This window comes from Macaca nemestrina, chromosome 9 (genome assembly GCF_043159975.1).
Source record: "Macaca nemestrina isolate mMacNem1 chromosome 9, mMacNem.hap1, whole genome shotgun sequence".
NCBI lineage: Eukaryota > Metazoa > Chordata > Mammalia > Primates > Cercopithecidae > Macaca > Macaca nemestrina.
Window position 1 is genome coordinate 136,197,807 of NC_092133.1, and position 25,696 is coordinate 136,223,502.

General features: G+C 44.2%; 1 protein-coding gene across 1 annotated transcript in view; it reads right to left on the reverse strand.

Annotated features, from left to right (window-relative positions):
* The window catches only part of LOC105494388 (inter-alpha-trypsin inhibitor heavy chain 2), a 46,223-nt gene extending 27,033 nt beyond the window's left edge, over positions 1 to 19,190 (reverse strand). The window contains exons 1-8 of the mRNA XM_071070494.1: positions 18,981 to 19,190; positions 17,320 to 17,394; positions 15,366 to 15,398; positions 13,416 to 13,585; positions 9,286 to 9,390; positions 4,731 to 4,893; positions 1,626 to 1,733; positions 807 to 935 (exon numbers count right to left, since the gene is read on the reverse strand). Coding sequence (XP_070926595.1) covers positions 807 to 935; positions 1,626 to 1,733; positions 4,731 to 4,893; positions 9,286 to 9,390; positions 13,416 to 13,585; positions 15,366 to 15,398; positions 17,320 to 17,394; positions 18,981 to 19,064 — 867 coding nt within the window. The 5' untranslated portion in view covers positions 19,065 to 19,190. The remainder of the gene's footprint in view (positions 1 to 806; positions 936 to 1,625; positions 1,734 to 4,730; positions 4,894 to 9,285; positions 9,391 to 13,415; positions 13,586 to 15,365; positions 15,399 to 17,319; positions 17,395 to 18,980) is intronic.
* Positions 19,191 to 25,696: the final 6,506 nt, after the last annotated feature.

A 25,696-nucleotide genomic window follows, 5' to 3' on the forward strand; every position in this document is an offset into this window, starting at 1 on the left:
GTTCAGCAAGATGGGGCCATAGAATCCAAGAATTCAGGGAAGTAGGTGAAGAATCAGCAGGACAGATCATGAAGGACGTGTCTAGGCCACTTCAGAAAATTTGGATTTTTCTGGAAGTTAATGAGAGTCTGCCCCAGCTGGACTCCTGACCATTCTCTTTGTCTTCTGCTGCAGGCTTGATGACTGACTCACCTAATTCTCTTTCCACTGCCCTTTGGCTGCCTCTTTCCAGGACACTACAGTATCCAGGTACAGGGTGTGTGCTCCACTCGCTGTCCCTAGAGAGACTCTTGGAGTTTTGGGTACATTCCTTGTACTCACCTTAGTACAAGGAAAGGAAGACACACATCTAAGACATGGCCAAAGGGGAAAGGTAACTTTTCAAGAAACTTCATGGTAAACCTTGGCCCTGAAATTCACCGTTGGCTCTTGATCTTTCTAGGCTGTGGATGTGCCTTCCTCCTCCCCGCTAATCTCTGTGCTTTCTTTGACTGTCTAATTGCAAAGGGCCATGGGAGCCTATCTAAAATTCCTGTTCTGTAATTATTCCATTGTTCTTCATATGAGGCCCAGGAATGCCCTCCTGGGACAAGAGCATGAGATCCGATGACCTTTCATTTAGTTTTTAAGACACAAAAGATAATGCTTAGCGGTATAATCGAATAATATGATTTTAGTCCCTTCTCTGCAGCTAGAAACACTTGCCCTGGCAGCTGGAAACCACCCACAGGCCTGGGAATTTGTTCAAAAAGGAGCAGCTCTTTGCCATGAGCTTGGCAGTAGAACCAGAGCCATTGCGCACGCACCTCCAGTTCACCAGCCTTCTCTTCTCTTTTCACATCATACAGCACCACCAGTTCCCCGTCTACCACAGTCTCCCGGCAGTTAGGGCATATTCTCTGCTGTGCTACTGTGGGCTTGAAGGAGACGTGCGCCTAGAAAGAACAGTGACGTCAGAGCCTCTGCCTCTAGCCCCTTCCCAGTGAGGGCTTGGCGCTGCCCCTTCTCCAGCACACAGGGAAGAGGAGCTGCCCAGTGGACGTTCTGCATCCCGGCAACATCGGTAGACTCATTACTGATGGGAAGGACAAGCCAGGGCTTTTTCAGGGAGCATCTCCAGCCTGCCATGCTGTTTGCAAGGTTTCAGGCCTTTTTAGAAGACAGCCAATGAATTTTCTTCATCCCCTACAGAAGGGCTGACCACCTGCTTTGGAAAGAGTTTGTGAAATGTTTTAATGTTCTTAGAGGAGTTTCTCCTTACAGGAGTCATAGTTGGTTATCATTGGCCATTGAGGCAGAGAGTTGAACATTTCTAGCTATGGTTAATGAATGAAAATCCACCACATAGGATGTGAAAGCTGTCCTTTAGCTACTGCTTAAGTAGGTGACTTAGGGGAAATGAGACTCAAAAGGGACAATCTCTGGTCAAAATGGAAAGAAACCACTGGGAGTGTTGTTCTGTGTGTCCTGGGGAGACCCTAGACTCTTCTTGGGGATCCCCATTTCTTCAGTGTCCTCAACTCAACACCAGCCTGACTTTCTATTCTCCAGAGCACAGGAGGAGAACAGAACCCACGAGCCAGAGGCCCCCGTGGATGCCTGGCAACACGCAGGGCTCAGGGTACCTTCTGTTGTCCTTTAGAAATGACTGGAACACCATCGAAATGGCCTTCAAATGTGTCGGGAACATGAAGAAATCTGATTCCCTGGGGTTCGATAACCCACACATCTACCTAGAAATGCAAGAGAAAATTACCCAAAGCATTAAAAGTCTTTAAAGTCTTTTTAAGCAAGAAGTAAAATTACAAGTAAGTCCTCAGATGCTTTTCTCCTCCACAGGTTTCCCCAGTGTGGCTTCATGATCTCTTCTGCTGGACTGCAAGTTCCTGCGATGGGATTCATCTCACTGCAGAGGCTGAAGCCCCGTCTGTCAACTCAGAACTCTCCTTCTGCTGCCTCACTCCCCCAGGAGTCAATTCTCTTCTTCATTCTATTGGAGTCTTTTTATTTATAAGATCATTTGCATTGTTAGGGAAAAAAAGAATTCCTTCTTTTTTTTCTGTCTCATTGTTGAATAGCACTGCATTTACTCTGTAGACCTGCCATTGTTAAATAGTACTGCATTTACTTTGTAGACCTGTCAAAAGTAGACCATTTTCCCCAAATATTGGGTCCTTTTATTTCTTCTCTGTCTCGCTTTGAACAGAGCTCATCTAGGGAAATCCCCTTTGGTGATTCTTGACCAAACCACAGTCATGGCTGCCATTTGTTTCTTTTTTCATTTAACTCTATGATTTGTTTATTTATATTTTTGTGTCTTTATTTTGAAAAATTTGTATAAATTGAAGGAGTACAAATGCAGTTTGATTACATGAATATATTGCACAGGAATGAAGTCTAGGCTTTTAGTGAAACTACCACCCAAGTAATGTACCTTGTATCCATTAAGTAATTTCTCATGCCTCACTCCATTCCCACCCTCCCACACTTCTCCCAAGTCTCCCCACTCCCACTCTCCCACACTTCCGAGGCTCCAACATCTATCATTCCACACCCTATGTCCCTGTGTACATATTATTCAACTCTCTCTTATAAGTGAGAACATGTGGTATTTGACTTTCTGTATCTGAGTTACTTAGCTGCCTTTCTTTCTTTCTTTCTTTCTTTCTTTCTTTCTTTCTTTCTTTCTTTCTTTCTTTCTTTCTTTCTTTCTTTCTTTCTTTCTTTTCTTTTCTTTTCTTTTCTTTTCTTTTTTTTTTTTCAGACAAGGTCTTATTTTGTCATCCGGCCTGGAGTGCAGTGGCATAATCATAGCTAACTGTGGCCTCGACTTTTTGGGCTCAAGCTATCCTCCTGCCTCAGTCTCCCAAGTAGGTGGGACTACAGGGGCACACCACCATGCCTGGCTAATTTATTTATTTATTTTCAGTAGAAATGAGGTCTCACTGTGCTGCCCAGGTTGTCACTCAGTTTTTGTTAATATTGTTACCATCAACAATCTCAATGATTGTCTCTTTCTAGGCTTAGATGCTAATCACATCTAACCATCGTTTCAAATTATTTATCGTGGGATTCATGGCATTGAGCAAGAGAATGCGTGACTGACACCTATCCATCATCAGTACTGGAAAAACATCCAACACCACACTCTTAGTTGTACGGAGCATTTTGGCCAAGTCACGTGCCCTGGTAAGGGGCTGCATTTACCCGAAGGAAGGGCGTCTTTTTTTCAATTCACGCAAAAGCACCGTATATGCTAGGAGTGGCCCAGAAAAGAATCAACAGCGTAGACTCTGATAGTGAACTGATGCCAAATAGTGGGCATTATTGATCAGACGAGCAGCTTTTCAAATGGGAATTAAAGTTTCATCATGATTAATTCATTCCCTTTCATCTCCCATGTCTCCGGGCAATTCACAACGTGTCTGCTTCACTCTCCCATCTGCCAGGGGGAGGGGCACGCTGGCCTCTGTACTCTCTTAGGTTTCCTCTTGTCTAGCTCTGCCTCCTACACTAAACAGTCATAGGATGTCGCATAGATTTGAGCAAAGAAAAGAGCAGTGTAGTCTTTATAGCAAGAGACGAAGATGACAGCAGAGGTGAGTTCAGATGGATAGTAGCACAGTGGATGTCCGAGGCACTGCTCCCCTGCTGTGATGATGGCTGGGGTGGCAGGGAAGACAACTCACTTAACCTTCATTAAGCTCCTGTCATTGGCCACATATTACAGGAACAGGTAACCAAGTATAGGACGTTCTCACTTCTAAGTGGGAGCTAAACATTGAGTACACATGGACACAAAGAAGGGAACAATTGACACCAGGGCCTACTCGATGGTGAGGGAGGGAGGAGAGAAAGGATCAGAAAACTACCTATCAGGTACTATGCTCATTACCTGGGCGGTGAAATCAACTGTACACACCACCCCTGTGACATGGAATTTACCTATATAACAAACCTGCACACATGCCCCTGAACTTAAAATAAAAGTTTAAAAAAAGAACTGAGAAACAAAAATCTGTTACAGTACTCTTTTCAGAGATGAGACAGCGGAGACTCAGGATAACTGGTCCCTGAAGATTAGTGTCTTGGGATGAATGGTGGCCTCTCCACTAAAGATATGCCCAACCCTGGAACCTGTGAACATGGATTTATCTGGAAAAAGAGTCCTTGCAGATGCAATTAAGGATCTTGAGTTGAGATCATCCTGTACTACCTGGTGGACCCCAAACCTAATAGGTGTTCTTGTGAGAGAAAGGCAGAGGGGCATTTGAGATGCTCGGAGGGGGAGAGGCTGCGATCGCAGAAGAAGAGATTGGAGTGATCTGACTAGAAGGCCACAAGTCAAGGACGGCTGGCAGCTGAAAGACAGCAGGAGAAGCAAGGAACGGGCTCTCCCATGGAGCCTCCAGAAAGACAGTGCAGCTCTGCAGACACCTTGACTTCAGGCTTCAATTCAGAATCAATTTCTGTTCTGTTAAGCTGTGGTGTTTGCTGTAACTTGTTATAGCAGAGCTTGGAAACCATAATACAGCTGTTAAGGAGACTGACCGCTGTAAGGAAGTGGTGTGGCTGACTCCAAACCCCCCATCTTTTCAATACATCCCACTGTCTTGCAGAGTTGAGTGGCATCCAACACCACAAGTGGTGGTGATGAGCAGAAAGTAGAAATCAGGGTCAGGGACCATCAAAGGACAGTGTCACTGTCTACCCTACAGATCCAGGCTTACCTCCAAGTGTTTGGCCAGCCGTCCAGGCTGCAGATAGATCCTGTGTTCATAGGAGCCCAGCTTCCTCCACTTCACCTCCTGGTAGTGAAGTTCGAACTGCACCTTTGCTCCTGGGAGGACATTTACTTCCGTTCTGAAGTTTTCCATGTCAAGAGCCCTGCTCCTAAAGGTGACAGCCCCCAACAAAAGTCAACAGATACATGATTGAGCAGCAAGACTCACAACCTAGGCAGAGGGTATGTAGACTTTCCTGGACAGTCCGACCTGCTCAGTAGTTCATGAAAGTCAACAGTAGGTACCCCAGAGGTAAGTGCAGCTTCTAGATCAATTGAATTCCAACAAGAGCTTCCGTCTCCTCTCCTACCCGATCTCTGGCTCCCAGAGCTTCTTACTGACTTGAGTGTTGTCTGCAAAAAGCTACCAGGGATTGGCCCCTATCCTGGGCCAGAAACCTGACATCTATCATTGTTGATATAGCAGCTCTGCAATATGGAAATCAACACCCTGACTTTTCAGATGATAAAAAAAATTAGGCTTGGGCCGGGTGTGGTGGCTCACACCTGTAATCCCAGCACTTTGGGAGGCCGAGGCGGGCAGATCACGAGGTCAGGAGTTTGATACCAGCCTGGCCAACATGGTGAAACCCCGTCTCTACTAAAAATGCAAAAATTAGCTGGGCATGGTGGTGCGTGACTGTAATCCCAGCTACGCAGGAGGCTGGGGCAGGAGAACTGCTTGAACCAGGACCCAGGAGGCGGGGGTTGCGTTGAGCCAAGATCACGCCATTGCACTCCAGCCTGGGCAACAAGAGTGAAACTCTGTCTCAAAAAAAAAAAAAAAAAAAGGCTTATAGAGGACCTGCTCAAGACCCCATAGCCAGTCCACTGTGGGACCAGGACTCACACCCAAGGTTGGATGGTTCAAAGATGGCACACTCTTCCTATACTGCATTTGAGGCTCACTGTAAGAGTTCTTGATATTTTTGAAGGTCTTCAGAAAGAAAAACTTTATTATTGCAACAAATTGAGTATGTTTCTCTCTCTTTTTTTTTTGAGCTGGAGTCTCGCTCTGCTGCCCAGGCTGTAGTACAGTGGTATGATCTCGGCTGACTGCAACCTCTGCCTCCAGGGTTCAAGCTGTTCTCCCACCTTAGCATCCCGAGTAGCTGGGATTACAGGTGTGCGCCACCACACCTAGCTAATTTTCATATTTTTAGTAGAGTTGGGGTTTCGCCATGTTGGCCAGGCTGGTCTCGAACTCTTGACCTCAGATGATCCACCCACCTCCACCTCCGAAAGTGCTGGGATTACAGGCTGAGCCACTGCACCTGGCCTGAGTATGTTTTTCTATCAGAAGGACTTATTTTAGTCACATACATATTGAGTTCAATGTGATCATTGATCTTGAGGTATTTATGGTTTAAAGAGAAAGCAGCAGAATTATCAACACTGGTGATTCCAGCATTAGCATAAACAAGGAATGATTCTTTTTAAACGAAATAAGTAATCACTGGGCATGGAGGCTGACGCCTGTAATTCTAGCACTTTGGGAGGCCGAGGTGGGTGGGTCACTTGAGGTCAAGAGTTACCAGCCTGGCCAACATGGTGAAATCCCATCTCTACTAAAAACACAAAAATTAGCCAGGTGTGGTGGTGGGTGCCTGTAATCCTAGCCACTCAGGAGACTGAGGCAGGAGAATTGCTTAGACTGGGGAGGTGGAGGTTGCAGTGAGCCCTGTCTCTACTAAAAATACAAAAATTAGCTGGACGTGGTGATGGGTGCCTGTAATCCTAGCTCTTGGGAGGCTGAGGCAGGAAAATTGCTTAGATCTGGGAGGTGGAGGTTGCAGTGAGCAGAGATCATGCCACAGCACTTCACTCTATCCAGGGTGATAGAGTGAAACTTCATCTCAAAAATAATAAAATAAAATAAAGACAAAAAAAGAAAAGAAATAAGTGAGTAAGCAAGGTAAGATGTTGCATAATCAGCCTATGGGACTGGGGAGTTGTTGTGGACAGTCAGCGTGAGATAATTGAAGAAAAAGACGAGCATGACCTTGTGCAAAGCTTTGAGACAGAGCCTGTAAGTGAGAGACCATGTTTACCCGAGGGGTGCACTAGGATGGGAGCTCTGCGTTCCCTGCAGTATCTCCAGTGCCTAGAAGAGTTTCTGGTAGAAATAAGTATTTGTGGGATGGATAAACAAATAAATAAGTATTTGTGGGATGAATAAACAAATAAATGAATGGGTGATGTGGTCAAAATGAGGATAAAGATGGCAAAATCTTCCTTCCTTCCTTCCTTCCTTCCTTCCTTCCTTCCTTCCTTCCTTCCTTCCTTCCTTCCTTCCTTCCTTCCTTCCTTCCTTCCTTCCCTCCCTCCCTCCCTCCCTCCCTCCCTCCCTCCTTCCTTCCTTCCTTCCTTTTCTCTCTCTCTCTCGACAGAGTTGCTCTGTCTCCAGGCTGGAATGCAGTGGTGTGATCTCGACTCACTGCAACCTCTGACTCCCTGGTTCAAGTAATTATCCTGCCTCAGCCTCCCATGTAGCTGGGATTATAGGCACACGCCACCACACCCAGCTAATTTATGTATTTTTAGTAGAGACGGGGTTTCACCATGTTGGCCAGGATGGTCTCGATCTCATGACCTCATGATCTGCCTGCCTCAACCTGCCAAAGTGCTGGGATTACAGGTGTGAGCCACTGTGCCCGGCCAGCAAAATGATTCTTAACGGTAAAAGAACTGATTTACTGGCCAGGCGCGGTGGCTCACGCCTGTAATCCCAGCACTTTGGGGGGCCGAGGTGGGTGGATCACGAGGTCAGTAGATCAAAACCATCCTGGCTAACACGGTGAAACCTCGTCTCTACTAAAAATACAAAAAAATTAGCCGGGCGTGGTGGCTGGTGCCTGTAGTCACAGCTACTTGGGAGACTGAGGCAGGAGACTGGCATGAACCCGGGAGGCGGAGCTTGCAGTGAGCCGAGATCAAGCCACTGCACTCCAGCCTGGGCTACAGAGTGAGACTCTGTCTCAAAACAACAACAACAACAACAACAACAACAACAACAAAAACTGATTTACCTGCAGGAAGGCTAGAGGCATTTCCTCTGCTTGGAGCTTCTTCTCTCCTTTCTCTACCTGGCTGAAGTTTACTACAGTTGGTGCTCTGTATCCTCTGGAGTTTGGTTCCAGGATTCCCCAAGGATACCAAAATCCAGCGATGCCCAAGCCACTGTTATAAAATAGTGTGGTGTGGTCAACCCTCTGTATCCACAAGTCTCCATCCACAGTTGGTTGAATCTGAGAATGTGAAACCCATGGATATGAAGGCCAACTGTAATCTTCCTGGGCTCCGCTTACACACAGTCTTCTGGGGGGATTTCCTGGACCCTCAGACGGGATTACACGCTCGGCACTCGGAACTCCCACAGTGTTTTTTGTGTACCCTCTCTGTATTTCTGTATTAGCACTTGCCCACTACAGATATTGTTGTCACAGGTTCCTTGTCTGTCTCCTGTACGGGACTGATGGTGTCTGCTTTTGTGGTGCTGCTGCCTCTGACAGAACCGGGTACAGAGCTTGCGTTTGATGCATTTCTGTTGGATGAATAAATGCATGAATGAAAGGAAAAGAAGTTCAACTACAGGTGAGTTTGGGGATGTAGGAGAGGAGGAGATGAGGAAAGAAACGTGGCAGGATTTGGCCTGATAGTGAGTGTGCACTGCAAGCAGTGAGAAGGTGAAAATTCCTTTGAAGATTTTTTTCCCTTTGAAGAGAAGCTGCTTTTTGAGGGTGAGTTGGCATTCCTAGGTCTTACTTAGATTATAAGGGGAAAAAATAAACAAAACCTAAGTATCGCAGCCCAGCATGGTGGCTCAAGCCTGTAATCCTAGCACTTCGGGAGGCCGATGAGGGAGCAGTGCTTGAGGCCAGCCTAGAGAACAAAGCAAGGCCTTATCTCTACAAAAACTAAAAAAATTAGTCAGGCATGGTGGTGCACCCCAAGTCCCAGCTACTTGGAAGGATGAGGCATTCCCGCTTGGGGCCAGGAGTTTGAGGTTGTAGTGAGCCGTGATCACACCACTGCATTCCAGCCTGGGCAAAAAAGTAAGACCTCATCTCAATAAATAAATAAATAAATAAATAAATAAATAATTGTCTTATCCCTGCAAATAGGCAAAATAAATCATTAAGGCAAATTTCAAACTTTCCCTTCTGCATATATGGTAAGTTTTGTAACAAGATCACCAACATTTCTGTAGTTTCTCTCTTCGCTCTTTAGAAAAATCACTGTTTATTTACAGAACATCCATCTACTTGCTAGACAAGTGATGTAAGCACAACCAGCATGCGATCACCCAGAACCCATTGGTTGAAGAAGGACCTTTAGGCAAATAGAAGCTGCAGTGCCTAATTCTCCCATCTGGCTCCGAGAGTTTGCCATTGGCTCAGGTGCTGTGCCTTTCCGGAGGCTGGTTTGCTGCTGTGGGAAGGAGACAGGAGAGGAAACCACCATCGAGAGGCAAGGGCAAGCCTTCCTCACTCACGCCTTACCTCACCAAGCCAGCCGTCTTGCCTTTTGCTCTGGCCTGTGCGTAGAGAGCTCGGCCCACAGTTTTCTCCTTAATAGAACTCCTAAATGTCGTGCCATCCACAGTCCTAGAAAACAACAGAAGGCAACTGGTTGGTCAGAAAAATAATCTTTTTTTTTTTTTTTTTTCTTGAGATGGAGTCTTGCTCTGTCACCCAGGCTGGAGTGCAATGGTGCAATCTCGGCTCACTGCAACCTCTGCCTCCCGGGTTCAAGCGATTCTCCTGCTTCAGCCTCCTGAGGAGCTGGGATTACAGGCTCCTGCCACCATGCCAGGCTAATTTTTTGTATTTTTAATAGAGGCGGGGTTTCACCATGTTGGCAAGGCTGGTCTCGAACTTCTGACCTCGTGATCCTTCTGCCTTGGCCTCCCAAAGTTCTTGGATTACAGGTGTGAGCCACCGCGCCCAACCCAGAATAGTAATCTTAGCAAAACAAACAAGAGCAAGCAAAGAACCCAAGGCTGATTTAATGAATGAGGGCAATGATCATTTTGTGTCTATAAGAAATAAGAAGGGAGGCCTTTGAATAGTTTATAGACAGGACTTCCTTTATTGATTGGATAGTGTGGCTTGAGAGGGGTTTGGTAGGCTCCCACCCTAAAACTTTTCCCTCATGTACTGTTGTTTGTTTTTAGATTTTTCCTCATTTTTGAATTTCATCCTTTAGATGAAGAATGGTTCTCTTTGGGTATCCCCTTCGAATGACAAATGTCATAGGAGAGGTGACTGATAAATTCCGAATTATCTCGTTACCTTTGGTTCAGCAGGTCAATCTGTGAGTTAAGAATTTGGCATAGCTGTGGGGTATGCAATGGACTGAATGTTTATGTTCCCCACAAATGTGTATGTTGAACCTTACTTCTTAGGACGATGACATTAGGAGGTGGGGCCTTGGAGAGGTAATTAGGTCTCATGAATAGCCTTTAGTGCTCTCACAAAAGAGACTTCAAGGAATTCTCTCATCTCTTTCCATCCTGACTGAACCAGGAAATGGGCCCTCATGAGACATGAAATCTTTGGGCACCTTGATCTCAGACTCGCCAGCCTTCAGAACTATGAGAAATACATTTCTGTTGTTTATAAGCTACCCATTTTATGGTACTTAGTCATAGCAGCCTGAGCTGATGAAGACGGACTATTATGCTCCTCTGCAAGGGTGGAAAAGAATAGAGAAAAATGGGGGAAGGTGCTGGTGGGTCCACTGCCAAAGTGGTGCTTATCTGGAAACCGTCTCCCTTGGGGACCTCTGTCTTCTATTTGCACCTTGTCTCTTTCCACCATACTTTTAGCTGGCTAGCAACTAATCCTTACCAAGTAATGGTTGGTCAGAGAGGTAGAATCCAGAATTTTGGAAGTAAATGGGAACTTCCAGTACTCAAATGGGCAGTGTCTTTTCCAAAGGAGCAATTTAGAAATGTGTGAAGTTTGGGTTGTTGAGATGACTCGGAAGTGCTGCTGGCATTTGTGGGAGGACACCGAGAATGTTAGTCATCCTGCAATGTGAAGGACAGCTCCACTGAAGAATTTTCCTGCCCCAAATGCCAACAGCACGTGTGTTGAAGCACACTTCTGGGTTTGCCCCTTTAGATGAGAGACATCAGACCCCAGGAGACAGGTGACTCTTGCTCAAGGTCACGCTGCTGGTCAAGACCATCATGCTTCTATCAAATCATAACTAAGTCTCAAAGGCCAAGGAGTCTTTAGGACAAAGGAAATCATCTCCCATAGAATATTCAGGATCTTGACAAAAAAGTAGAAGGGATATTTTGGCTAGTACATAGGTCTACACAGCTCATTTTAAGTTGTGATAATTAAGCAGGTATCTTCTCTGATCTTATAAATTCAGCCTAGAGCAGAGGGAGATAAAAGGAAATGCATGTTTCACAATTCTGTCCTTTGTACTTCAAATCTTCTATGTAATGAAATGGTAAAGAAAGAACAGAATGAAAGATGGAATAGTATGCAGGCATAAAAAAAGGAATGAGGTCATGTCCTTTGCAGGGACATGGATCAAGCTGGAAGCTATCGTCCTCAGCAAACTAACACAGGAACAGAAATTCAAACACTGTATGTTCTCACTCATAAGTGGGAGTTGAACAATGAGAACACATGGACACAGGGAGGGGAACATCACACACCAGGGCCTGTCGGGAGGTAGAGGGCAAGGGGAGGGAGAGCATTAGGACAAATAGCTAACACATGCGGGGCTTAAAACCTAGATAACAGGATGATAGGTGCAGCAAACCACCATAGCACATGTATACCTATGTAACAAACCTACACATTCTGCACTTGTATCCCGGAACTTAAAGTAAAAACAAAACAAAACAAACAAACAAAAAACAGAAATAACAGATCTTTAGAGTAAGTTCTGATTATGTGGTTTAAAAATAGGAATTTACTAAAATAGTTTTCAATGTCATTTCTAGACACAGGTTCATATAATACCACTACAGAAAAGCTTTCCCTTCTCCCTTTGCTTTTTAGAAAAGGCAGACAAAAAAAGCGATACATTTTAAAGCCAATTCAAAGGATACCAATCAAAGTGACACAATGCCTTTTTCTGCCTACTTGGTTTTGTTTGGAAAATGGAGTTCACATGACTGCCAAAGTGCATGGTAGTTGAACCCTTTACTGTTTATCCACAGTGATCACTGATTACCCTGGTGTATGAAAGACAAAAGTGGATGAGAAGTAACTCAGCCTAATGTCTTCATAAAAAAAATAGCCAGACTTTATGCACGGTACTTTGCTGTGTTCTTGGCAACTTAAGAGGGACATTGACCACTTGGAACATACTCTGGGGTGGCCACCTTGATATTTGGACATAGAAATCATTCCACTTAGAGGAACAGAGAATATTTAACTTTGATACATGAAGGCTCCAAGTGGATAAGATAACTGGCATTAACTGTTTGGAAAGTATTGGAGTAGTTTAACATTTTTTCATTATGAAAAATTTCAAACACACGGAAAATAGAGGGAATAATATGAGATGTCCATGAAACCATCACTGAGCTACACCATTATGAATACTCAGCCAATCTTAATTTGTCTAAACTCTCATGCTTTCCACCTCAATTGTTAAGAAGCCAAGCTCAAGGCCGGGCGCAGTGGCTCACGCCTGTAATCCCAGCACTTTGGGAGGCTGAGGTGGGTGGATCACGAGGTCAAGAGATTGAGACCATCCTGGCTAACACGGTGAAACCCCGTCTCTACTAAAAATACAAAAAACTAGCTGGGCATGGTGGTGGGTGCCTGTAGTCCCAGCTACTTGGGAGGCTGAGGCAGGAGAATGGTGTGAACCCGGGAGGCAGAACTTGCAGTGAGCCGAGATGGTGCCACTGCACTCCAGCCTGGGCCACAGAGTGAGACTCCATCTCAAAAAAAAAAAAGCCAAGCTCAGATGGCACATCATTTCATCTATGAACACTTCAATATGTATTTTGTAGAGAGCTTTTAAAAAATTCATGTGATTATCACTAGAGACATTGGGTAGAAAGTGGAAAATATTTAAATGAAGTATAAGAAAGGACTCTTAACAGAGCTGTCAACCGTTGAGTTGATTGCCTTGGGAAAAGTGAGTTTATCATTAAGGAAATCATCACACGCTTGTAAGTGGTGTTACAGAGGAGGTCAAGCACTGGATAAGTAATTGGATTTAATCTGTGGTTCTCAACTTTTTTTTTGTTTTTTTTCCTACAGAGAAACATATGGCAGATGGCATTGACCTGCTGTGCACATGCTCTTACGTGGTTTGCTATAAGCCAGAGCAACCCAGTATATTCTTCTCCTCCCAAGAAAGTATATTAAAATGCAAGTAAGTATGAGGTTGTTACCATAGAGATAGACTTAATTTTGCTTTAGCTTATTAGAAACAAAAAGCAAATAATTCACAAATTCTAATGCTTTGAACAGGAGCAAATTATTGGGACCAACCTCACAAAGACCCTTGCCATCCAGCCGGTCCACAGTTCTGGAGGTAAGCGCCACTGGGAGAGTTGGCCATGAAGGTCCACTCTAACTATGAGGGGTTTTGATTCTGTGAATAGAGCATCTACAATTTCTGGCTCTACACAGAAGTTACTCACATGGAGAAGTTGGAAATGAAGGCTCCTTTGGGGATCTGAACATCAAACACGACATTCTGAGGCTGTGGGGAATTGTTCACCACTTTGCTCTGGATCATGGTAGTAGCCATCCGAGAAGTAATAGTAGACTGGACTTTATAGCTATAAAGAGTTACTTGATCAGCCTCTTCCTGAAATTGGCAAGAAAGCATAATGGTACTAATTGAAAAATCACACAGAACTTCATCAAATGTAGAGCATTTGATGTTAACAGCACTATATTTTCCTTGTTTTACTAGCAGAACAATTCCGAGGCCTTGATAAGGGCAGAACTCGGGTGTTGTTAAGCATTCTCCTAAATTCTTGGAACACCCAACGAGCAGAAGTCTGCCTTCGTTTCAAGATACTTTGAGCTAAAAGGCATTTTCAGCCCTGTGAGTCTATAAATAATGATTTTTCAAAAATTAGAATACATGTAGAAAATGGTTGTGGGAAGCCAGATTGGATTGAGGAAGTCCAGGAAATAACTCCAAATGCAGGACCATCAGCTGGGGAAAGGATACTGGATTGCGAGGTTGAATATTCCTCAACAATACCCTGGTTGTATCTTCTGTTAGGGTCAGACAGGGGTGCTGTGGGGTGGATACACACATGTGGCCTCTACCAACCCCTCTTACCGCTCTCTACCTTCTTTAGTCTCCTCTATTACAATTTCATCTGCAGTCCTTTTCTCCTCCCTCAAGTCAAAACAAGTTAGGAAAACAGTGATGGGTGTAAGCAAGGGGCATTGATCTTGGACCAGGCATTCTGATATAAGTATTGGTCCAACACTCTGGACCTCCTTACCCAGTCGCTACTGATTTAAAGCAGCTCCAGTATAAAGGATCTCATATGTAAGTGTTCTCAAAGGCAAGGTCCTAGAAACCCATGTCTTTCAGGAGGTGACTGAGAGCTGCAAGCTCCTTCAGGTCTATGACAACTATGGGACCCATTAGATTTCGCCTTTTTCTCCAAAAGAATTGACTTGTCTCAATACCAGGTCTCATTCCCCAAACTTTGTAGTCCAACATTAAACCTTTTGACTAACCATGCAGCTCACCTCAAGCTAAAATAAAATCCAGGCGAAACTACGTGTCCTTCCTCCCTCTGAAGTGTGTACTTCTGGCAGTTTCTGCCAATTCAGGGCAGGAAGCACAACATAAACCACTTCCTCAGGTTGTTTTCTTGCCACAGGATGGTCTACTCTGAACATCTCAGGGACCTGGGCCATTTTGTATTTAAGAGTTCCTTCCCACGGGCACTCTTTTATTATCCAAAGCTGTCAGGTGTCATACTTTAAATCAAAATGGTGTCGGAAGTGATGGCTCACACCTGTAATCCCAGCATTTTGGGAGGCTGAGGCAGGCAGATCACCCGAGGTCAGGAGTTCGAGACCAGCCTGGCCAACATGGTGAAACCCCATCTCTACTAAAAACACAAAAATTAGCTGGGCATGGTGGTGCATGCCTGTAATCCCAGCTACTCAGGAGGCTGAGGCAGGAGAATCTCTTGAACCTAGTGGGCAGAGGTTGCAGTGAGCTGAGATCACGCCATTGCACTCCAGCCTGGGCAAGAAGAGTAAAACTCTGTCTCAAAAAAATAAAAATAAAAACGTAAAAATAAATACTTAAAACGGTTAAGTTGGAATAAATCCATAAATTTATACAGTGGGATGGAACCTATGTTATATGGCAAAACTCAAGAAAATCAAAAGAAGGGCCCCTTCAGCCCTTGGTGACTTCTCTCCTGTCTGAAAAGACTGCACTCTTTAATGCTGAATTTTAGAAACACTTCCAAACAGTTGAGCAAGGCAGTATTTCGAAAGTCAGGTAAATACTCGGTGACGAAGACCGAAGAGACACCCAGATTGATTTCCTGGGAATTATTAGCAGGAAAATCATTCAATCTGTAACAGCATCAAAGTCAACTTACCATTATTTCTCCCGATTCTCCCGGAAGGCTTCTCTGTGAAAGGAAGTTAGACAATCATTCTTCAACTGTATGTCACTTATTACCTTGAGGGCCAAAACCGTTTTCTCAGTCAAAAAAGAAATTTTAGTTTTCTTCAGTACTGAGCTGTTATTCATTCACTGAAGTTGAGACATAAATATTGAACATTCTTGGAAACTATTTTCCCATTGGTGAGTTTCTCAACGCCTTTCTTTACCAATTTTGGTGGCGTGCATGTCGTTCTTGGATATAATGCTAGAACAAGTAATTTTAAAATAAAAATATACAACCAAATGCATCCTGGGTGGTGTATATCCCCTTGATGTTATTTGCTGTTTTTTACTCTGTCAAATGGAGACTTTGAGTCTCCCCTTCAGATCTCAGCTCCAGCAGAATTCCTCCAGTGAACATCTCTAATGCCTCAAGACTAGGCCGGTTTCCTTTACTAAGTGTTTTCGCAGTAGCATATCCCTTCCTGTAGCGCACTCACCTTGTTTCATAATGATTCATTCTATTTGAGGGATTATTTGACTCAAGTCTGTCTCTTCCTTTAAACTAAACATAAAAGCAGGGATTTTCATGTATTTCCTCCACGGTGCAACCCCAGAGCCAAACACAGTGACTGGCACCTAGAAGATTCTATGCTTGTAACCACCATGCTAGGAGATTATCCATACACTTGACTGTCCTGCGGAAAGGAACAAAGGCGATTCCCTTGCCTTTGAAAGTGAATGGCTTAAGGGTCGTGGGTGAATATGTAATGTTTGGTGAGCTGTTAATAATAGATCCAAGAAGTCAGGTGTTGGATAGAAGCTCAGCTCACCTGATTCAGGGTGAACTGAGGTTCTGTGCTATGTGACATGGTAAAGTCAATGGTTGACCTCTTCTTGTAGACTTCTTGAATGCAATGCTCAATGACAAATTTTTCCCTCTTGTGGCTAAATAAATCGTGACATGAAGTCTTGCTTATTAGATTTTAATATTATTGGTCTACAAAAAAACCCTGGATTTTCAGAAAGTAGAAAATTCATACCCATACAAAATAAGACATTGATCAGCTTAGAGTTTGCTGCTTCCGTAAATACCTCCTTTCTCAGCATGTGGGCTCCATGGGGAAGGAGCCAAGCCCTTCCTGGTGTTCCAGACTACTCATCCCCTTAATTAGAGGGTTTTGTCTATACTGCCGCTGGTGGCCTCCAGGACTGCAACTCCCAGTGTGGCCAGTTCTCCTTTTTAGGTGCTCTCAGAGTGACCAGAGGAAGGAGATTGTAAGGCTGCAAGGGGAAGTGTCTGGCATCACTAAAAGAAGAAAAGTCTTCCTAACAGAAAATCCTTCCCCATAAGGCAGGAAATAATTTCAGAATCTTAAGTGTTGAAGAAAACACATAGCCATGTGATATTTTTTTTTAATTGAGTGGGGACAGGGTCTCCTTCTGTTGCCCAGGCTGCTGCAATCATAGCTCACTGCAGCCTTGAACTCCTGGGCTCAAGCGATCCTCCATCTCAGCTTCTCAAATAGCTGGGACTACAGGTGCATGTCAGCTAATATATATCTATATCAGCTGGGTGGCGGAGATCAGGTCTCACTGTGTTAACGGGGCTGGTCTGGAACTCCGAGTCTCAAGTGATCCTCCCTCCTTGGCCTCCGAAAGTGCTGTAATTATAAGCGGGAGCCACTGTGCCGAGTCACGTATTCTTTAAAGGGCTAACTTGAGCATTATGGCGTGAAGGCTGCTAAACAGCCGTGTGAATTTCCCTTTTGATTTCACCTGGGTGATCTCTTCCACCAAGGTGTAAGAGCACTGGACTCTTCTGTGCTAAAAAAAAAAACACTCTTAAGAAAATCTAGCAGAAGGCATCTTAACACTTATCTTGCTTCTTCCGCCATAATCTCTTTCATTTTTTTCCCCCCTTTTGGAAGTAAAGCTTACTATACCTGATATCTCTGGTTCTCTGCCAGCAATTGAAATTTGCCTGGGGCCAGTTCCACAAGATCTTCATAGTCTACAAACTTAAAAAAAATTAGGATTTTAACTTTTTTTTTTTTAATTATACTTTAAGCTCTGAGGTACATGTGTACAACGTGCAGGTTTGATACATAGGTATACATGTGTCATGTTGGTTTGCTGCACCCATCAACTCATCATTTAGCTTAGGTATTTCTCCTAATGCTATCCCTCCCCCAACCCCCAGCCCCCCGACAGGCCCCGGTGTGTGTTGTTCCCCTCCCTGTGTCCATGTGTTCTCATTGTTCAGCTCCCACTTATAAGTGAGAACATGTGGTGTTTGGTTTTCTCTTCTTGTGTTACTTTGCTGAGAATGATGGTTTCCAAAAGATCTAGAGCCAAAGAGATAGCTGTTGGTATTCATTATTTTATATTCTTTCCTCTACCTCTGGGCAATCACAATTTTGTATAAAATGATTTCTTTAGTATATTTCTATTTGCTGGTTACGTCTCAGAGGTGTACAAATGGAAGGTAACAACACCTTCGCATTTGTTGGACACGGGAATTCATTTCTGAGTTTGCCCGCGGGTAGTAAGACAGGGATCAAAACAACCCAGTGATTAGGTGGGTGTCTGGGGAAGTAACTGGGTAGACCCTGGAGGCATTTGCAGTGTCTGACTGGACAGACATGAACCATACATCTCCCCCAAGTTAAAAATATAGGTATTTTCTAAAAGGAATGCCAGTTAGAAATGACTGAAAAAGCACAAACGCATTTAGATGTCTTGGCTTCCATTTGAGATTTCCAACACACTCTGGTGACTTTTAAGTGTTGGAAAATATGATAGTTTCAAAGCAGACAGAGTGATATTTTCCCTCTGTAAATATGCCGTCATATTCTCTGGCATTTTTGTAGGTAATCCACTCTGCAAGTATCATAAGCCTTCGCGTTTGCTGGGATGTTCCCATAACACGCTTTGCTTTTCTGGCATAAAAATAGCTCTTGTATGACTTTCAGAAACAGACTTTCAGTCCAAGACTTTCCTTACATTGGAGATGGCTAAGGGACAAAAGTGGAGACCTACACTCCGTGGGAGTTATTCTTGTACTTTTCCACCCTTCTTTCTGTCTTCCCCTTTAATAGGAATACTTAAAGTGTCCTTATTACAAGTATCACTGTTCACTTAGGTATGGAAAACAGTGTGCTTTGATAATGACTTTTCTTACACTCTTAGTAAAAGAGTGATAATATTTCTTCGTCATCATAACAGCTAATAATGATGAAGCACTTACTAGTCCAGGCACTCTGCTAGAGTTTACACTGTGCCATTTAATTCTCAAAGCAAACCTTTGGGTTAGGTCTATTCTTACCCCCATTTTTTTAGATGAGGAGTGAGCAGCTGTGCTCCATAAATGCTACACTCTGATGCCTGCCCACTGAGCTTGACTTCATTCTCATGCAAAAGCTGTTAATGCTGTAAAAGGTAAATACACATTCCAGTAATTATAACAGTAAACACTTGCACTCAGATGAATTTTATCTTAAGTTTCCATTACACACAGAATAAGGCCATTGAATAGCAATTGCAATAGGCTATTTACTGAGCTGATGAGCAGGCCAACAGCAAGGAGTGATCTGGAAGTACTTACTTCAGAAAGTCCATTGATGGGGATTTCGAAGCCTGATACTTCAGAAAGAAAGAAGCAGATGAAAAAGCACGTGAGTTGTTTCATTTTGCTGGACAGTTTTGCCAAAGCTCCCCAGAGCAGATGGCCTGGGGAGGATATCACTTCTTCCTACTGAACCAAGTTCAAAGGAACAGCAGAGGAGACCCGTTCGCTTTAAGAAAGAAGAAAAAAGAAGAAAAAAAACTCTCTAACTTTGCTCAAAATTGGGACAAATATTTGTTCTGGAGCTCAAACTTGAGCTGTGTGGGTGGATCGAACACCCAGAGGTTATTCAAACAGCAAAGTCAGAAGCAGTCACTCACTGCGAGGACAAGTCAGGGGCAGATGGATGTGCTTGAATGTTCTTATGTGCTTTTTTTTTTCTTCTCTTTTTGGATTTTGCTGATTTCTATTGATCTTAAAATCAGAGAGACCTAAAGATAATTGTCATCCTTTCTAAAGGACCAAGTGCAGAACTATTCCCAGAAACAAAATCCTTTGATCTAAATTAAAGCAGAAAAAATGTAGAAAAAGTGGGAGAAGACGCAGAGTGGTTGTTCTGAGCAAAGAATTCATTGTGCGCGTTTTTCCCATCTCTCTGATGACTGATTACCTGTTACCTATAAAAAGCCAGGCAAGTGGCTGTGCAGGATACTAGGGCAGATCTTCAGTGAGGATGCTTCGTGAATGCCTTTGGTTAAGGTAACAGTGTCTGTCCTGCTGCCCCCATCAGCCGGGCTCAAGTCAGTGGCAAATCAATACTCCCCGGTTTCGGAATTGGAGTGCACTGGTGAGATCAAAGCTCATTGCAGCCTTAACTTCCCCCGGCTCAAGCCATCTTCCCACCTCAGCCTCCAGAGTAGCCGGACTACAGGTGTGCACTACTGTGCCCGGCTATTCTTTGTAGAGATGAGATTTCATCATGTTGCTCACCCTGGTCTTGAACATCTGGGATCAAGCTATCTGCTCGCGTTGGCCTTCCAAAGTGCTGGGATTCCAGATGTGAGCCACCATGCCTGGCCTCCATCCTGGTCACATTCTATTTATCTTGCAACGAACAGGAAATGTAACTTCTTGGATGCAGCAGTGAAATAGGAAGCTCCAGCTGCGGGCAGCATTACAATACAAGGGAGGTTGTCTCATCCTCAGGACCAAGCACCCCAGGCCAACTTCTGGGATCCTGGAGCTCCTTGCAACATTTAAAGCCCAATTTACAAGGCATGCAACAGAGAGTTATCTGCACTTTCCTCCCTGGTTTCCCCTCAGTCTTTGAAGCTGCACAGCCGTGTATCTGCTGGGGAAACATAACTTCTGAAATAACGGCAGGGAGAAAACAGATTCTCCCCCCCTTGCCTAGGTTGCACTAGGTGAGCACCCACCTTGGCCAGTGAGTGCCTCAGTGGACCCCTCATGGAAAAATCCTGCCACAGCTTTGCATTCTCGGCTGAGATACTGTTTCTGGGCAGTTAAGACCTAATGGCATGTTTTCCCAAAAACAATAGTGACTTTCAGCATCATGCCTCCTTCCATTGATCATTTCCTTTCTGATTATTTTAAGCTGATATTCAGAATTATCTCAGAATAAACCAAACCAAAATCAGGCTGGGCCTTTTTTCCATGCTGATAGCCTGTCTTCAGATCCCAAAGTCCTTTTTTTTTGAGAGGGAGCCTCACTCTGTGGCTCAGGCTGGAGTGCAATGGCGCAATCTTGGCTTACTGCAACCTCCACCTCCCAGGTTCAAGCGATTCCCCTGCCTGAGCTCCCAGGTAGCTGGAATTATAGGCATGCACCACCACACCTGGCTAATTTTGTGTGTGTGTGTTTTTTTTTTCAGTAAAGATGGGGTTTCGCCATATTGATCAGGCTGGTCTCAAACTCCTGACCTCAAGTAATCCACTTGCCTCAGCCTCCCAAAGTGTTGGAATTACAGGCGTGAGCCACTGTGCTCGGCCTGATCCCAAAGTCTTGAAACAAACAAACAAACAAACAAACAAACAAACAAAAACAGCGTTTGCTCTCTCTCTCTCGATGTTCAGAAGCACAACAGCGTAGGCCATGTATTCAGGCTACTGGGTTTTTTTATTTTCTGAGATGGAGTGCAGTGGCGCGATCTCGGCTCACTGCAAGCTCTGCCGCCCAGGTTCACTCCATTCCCCTGCCTCAGCCTCCCAAGTAGCTGGGACTACAGGCGCCCACCACCACACCTGGCTAATTTTTTGGTATTTTTTTTTTTTTTAGTAGACATGGGGTTTCACTGTGTTAGCCAGGATGGTCTCAATCTCCTGACCTCGTGATCCACCCTCCTCGGCCTCCCAAAGTGCTGGGATTACAGGCATGAGCCACCACGCCCAGCCTGGGCTACTGAGTCTTGAACCTGAGACCCTTTCCCCTTGCACTCCCCACCCCACTGCCAACCCCTCCTATCATGCCTGGGCAGCTGTCATGTGGTGAATTGAACATATCCACTGTTACTTAGATGCCTCTGATTTCTAGGATGGAAATCACTACCATAAATGCCACAAGAATATTCACTTTTGTGTATGTGAAAATCAGTAGGAAATCTACAAGAAAAAAAATCACAATATTTCATAATGTTTGAACAAAGAGATAACATTTAGTACTCATTGGGAATTCTGGGAAATATCAATAAAGTTGAGATTCATCACTGAGTGTAAGTCATTGTGGCTTAGCTGACAGTATGACAATAGCCACCTCACATGTATAGCATTCAGCTACAGCCCTATCATTGTGAAAGAGCATGTTTGTAAAAGTTCGAAGTCAAAGCTGGATGAATTCACTGGAAAAAAAGCTATATTTGACCCTGACCTGCTTGTTCGGTGGGTCAGGTTGCACATAACATGGAGCAGGTCTGTTTTCTACACGTATTTGAGCTGTGATGCCTTCCTTCTGATTGTAAAGACATTTTCTTACAGCTTCTTCAAGGACTGTCTGTTTGAATTTCCAAAGATGACATTTGATTACTCTGCTACGTCTTTTGCCCTCTCTAATGCAGAGGTGTGGTTTTTTTGTTTCTGTCTTTTTTTTTTTTTTTTTTTTTTTGAGACAGAGTCTTGCTCTGTCGCCCAGGCTGGAGTGCAGTGGTGTAATCTCGGCTCACTGCAAGCTCTGCCTCCCGGGTTCATGCCATTCTCCTGCCTCAGCTTCCCAAGCAGCTGGGACTACAGGCGCCTGCCACCATGCCCGGCTAATTTTTTGTATTTTTAGTAGAGGTGGGGTTTCACCGTGTTATCCAGGATGGTCTCGATCTCCTGACTTTGTGATCTGCCCGCCTCAGCCTCCCAAAGTGCTGGGATTACAGACGTGAACCACTGCACCTGGCCTGTTTTGGTTTTTAAATGGAGACAGGGTCTCACTCTGTCACCCAGGCTCGAGTGCACGGATGCAATCATGACTCACTGCAGCCTCAACCTCCTGGGCTCAAGCAATCCTCCCATCTCAGCCTCCTGAGTAGCTGAAACTACAGGTGCACAGTACCACACCCAGCTAATTTTTGTGTGAGTGTATATTTTGTAGAGGTGTGGTTTCACCATGTTGCCCAGGCTGGTCTTGAACTCCCGGACTCAAGCGATCTGCCCATGTTGGCCTCCCAAAGTGTTGGGATTACATGTGAGCCACTGTGCCTGGCCAGGTGTGGGTTTATATCATTAGAGGCCAGAACATAAAGATGTTTCAGAATAAAAATATTTGAAACTGAATAGCAGTACCATAAGCCAAAAATGGGAAGTGAGAGAGCATGGAGTGGATTCTCTCATTTGTTCTTAAGCCATGGAAACTTGGCTTTGCTTTTGAGCCTTTTCAGTTCTTTCCTCTCCGTTCCTTACCTCTGAAGTTCCAATTCAAATCCATTGCCAGAGTAGAGAAATGGAGTGTGGAGTGGACATGTGAGCAGCCGCGACAGGGCAATTCCAGCGTAGCAGCTTTTGCTGTTCTTCCCAGGGTGTCTGTGTGTTTTCTGGCAAGGAAGGGGTCTCATCTGGAAGCGGTCGCACCATCGCACTAAGATCTGGCGCTGGTATTTCAGGTACAGGCTGGGAAGCACCTTCATATGAGTAACTGTGGCTCCCTCCAAGGTGTAAACGGGACGAGAGTGTGTTTGGATATCTGAGCCACCAGGCATGTTAGAGGTTATCTAGCTGGATCCTCTAATCTAAAAGATGATGAAAGTGAGGCGCAGAGTGGTTAAGTCATGTGGCCAAGAGAAGGGAAAGATATAGCAGAGTAATCAAACGTCATCTTTGGAAATTCTAACAGACAATCCTTGAAGAAGCTGTAAGAAAATGTCTTTACAATCAGAAGGAAGGCATCACAGCTCAAATAGGTGTAAAAAACAGACTTTCTCCATGTTATGTATCCTGCCAGGCCATGGCTAGAGAAGTAGGGTAGGGTCAAGATACAGGGTCCAGGTTGGTGGTGATGATGGGAAATGGACTGAACAGTATGAGTCGGCAGCCTCACCATCAAACCCTTCCCTGGCCTGCCTCTCTGACTAACGAGCTGGCTTCATGACTTTGGGCAAATCTCTGTGTGCCTCAACGTCCTCATCTGTAAGATGGGAATAACAATAGTGCTCACCTATGAGCATGTATGAAGGACTTAGAGCAGTTGCTGGAACACATTAGGTGCTAATGAAGTGCTAGTTACTAATAGTAGTGTTAAAACAGGTCAGCACAGTGGCTCATACCTGCAATCCCAATACTTTGGGAGGTCAAAGTCGGGAGGATCACTTGAGGCCAGGAATTTGAGACCAGCCTGGGCACCATAGCAAGACCTTGTCTCTACGTAATAATAATTATTATTTATAATAATCTATTAAATACTATTTATAAGTATTATTTAATAATGTATTAAATATTAAATATTATTTATAATAATAATTATTATTTGAGACGGAGTCTCACTCTGTCACCCAGGCTAGAGTGCAGTGGCACCATGGCAGCTCACTGCAGCCTCTGCCATCCTGGGTTCAAGCAATTTCCTGCCTCAGCCTCCTGAGTAGCTGGGATTACAGGTGTGTGCCGCTATGCCTGGCTAATTTTTGTATTTTTAGTAGAGATGGGGGTTTCACCATATTGACCAGGTCAGGAGTTGGTCCAACTCCTGATCGCAGGTGATCCCCCGACCTGGGCCTCCCAAAGTGCTGGGATTACAGGTGTGAGCCACTGTGCCCAGCCTGAAGTTGTTTAAATGAATTGTTTACCAGACTAATTACACTGCAGGGCACAGAAGGAAGTTCTGAATTGAAAGTGCTTATAAATGATGACTATCAGGTTACTTCAATTTTCAAAAAGGAAAAAATTCAGATTTCTGTAAATATAGATTGGTGAGCTTGTAGTAGACTTGATTTAAAAAATGACATGCATGATTAAAAAGATGGTTTGAGAAAACTTTTCAAAAGGAAGCAATTTGACACGTGTGTGTGGGAGGGGTTTGACGACTGAGGCTCACTAGCTATGGGATGGGGACAAAGTGGAAAGCTCACTGGGCACCGAGAATAGGTGTGCAGTGGGAGGGACCACAGACCGACGAGGGCAGAGGAATACAGCCTGGGCCCCGAAATCCAGGAGGTGGGAGCAAAGGGGGCAGAGAGTCTGGAAATGAAGCTAGGCAGAGAAGATGCTGTCAAAACCTTCTTATTTTTTTGCAGAGACAGGGTCTTACTGTGTTGCCCAGGCTTGTCTCAAACTTCTGGACTTAACAGATCCTCTGCTCAGGCTTCGCAAAGTGCTGGGATTATAGGCATGAGTCACTGCACCCCGCCAAGACCTTCATAAGGGTCTTAGGAGGCAGCAGGAGTCACATCTTCAGGCATAGCAGATGTCCGGCTTGAGTCCAAGCCAGAGACGTGGGCCCAGTCCTCGTCAGATATTGAAAGGCAGACTAATTTGTCAGCAGACCCAGGAGCTGGTAACACACACATAACCCACAAACACTTCCCATATGTCGTAGCCAGATTCTTCCCTTGGATTTTAGAGCTTGCAAATGGCAAGGGGCCATTTACTGCCTAAAGAATTGGTGATGATAGAGTGCTTGGTTGAACATTAAGTTGAGCTAATTTTACTTCTCTTTGCTGTGCTGTTTCTAAACGGGTAGATCCAGATTCGATAAGCACAGATTGACTGTAATGTGTTTATCATGGATGAGGTGGGAAATGAAAATGCAATGAAGTTTTATCTGGTTAATTATAGAACCAGTTGTTTGAACAAATCTAACCGGAAAAGCATTGATGACTACAATGATGTTAACTTGAAGAAATTAATTTAGTGGTAAGAAAAAAGGCCCTAGAATTCACTAAAGTGGTTCAGATGAAATATGCTTGAAATAAACATGAATGATGAAAAAGAAGGTATGCTGAATATAAATTCTAGAAGCACTACAGTAAAGTCTCAGTGCATTCTCCAGTGTAGACCATACCTAAAACATTGCATTCAATTCTGAGTGAAATATTATATAAAAGACTTTATTAAATTAAACCATTGAAGGTGGGTCAGGATAGAGATTCAAAACTGTTGTACAAGAATATGCTTATTAATACACAGTTCAAGAAAAAAGAGAAGGTGAGGTAAGTATGACAATGATCCATGTGCGAGGCCAGAGGAGGTTCATTACGGGGTTATTTTTCTATTTAGACTTCGTGCTGGAATTAAGGAATAAAGTCAGAATCCGGGAAAAGAAATCA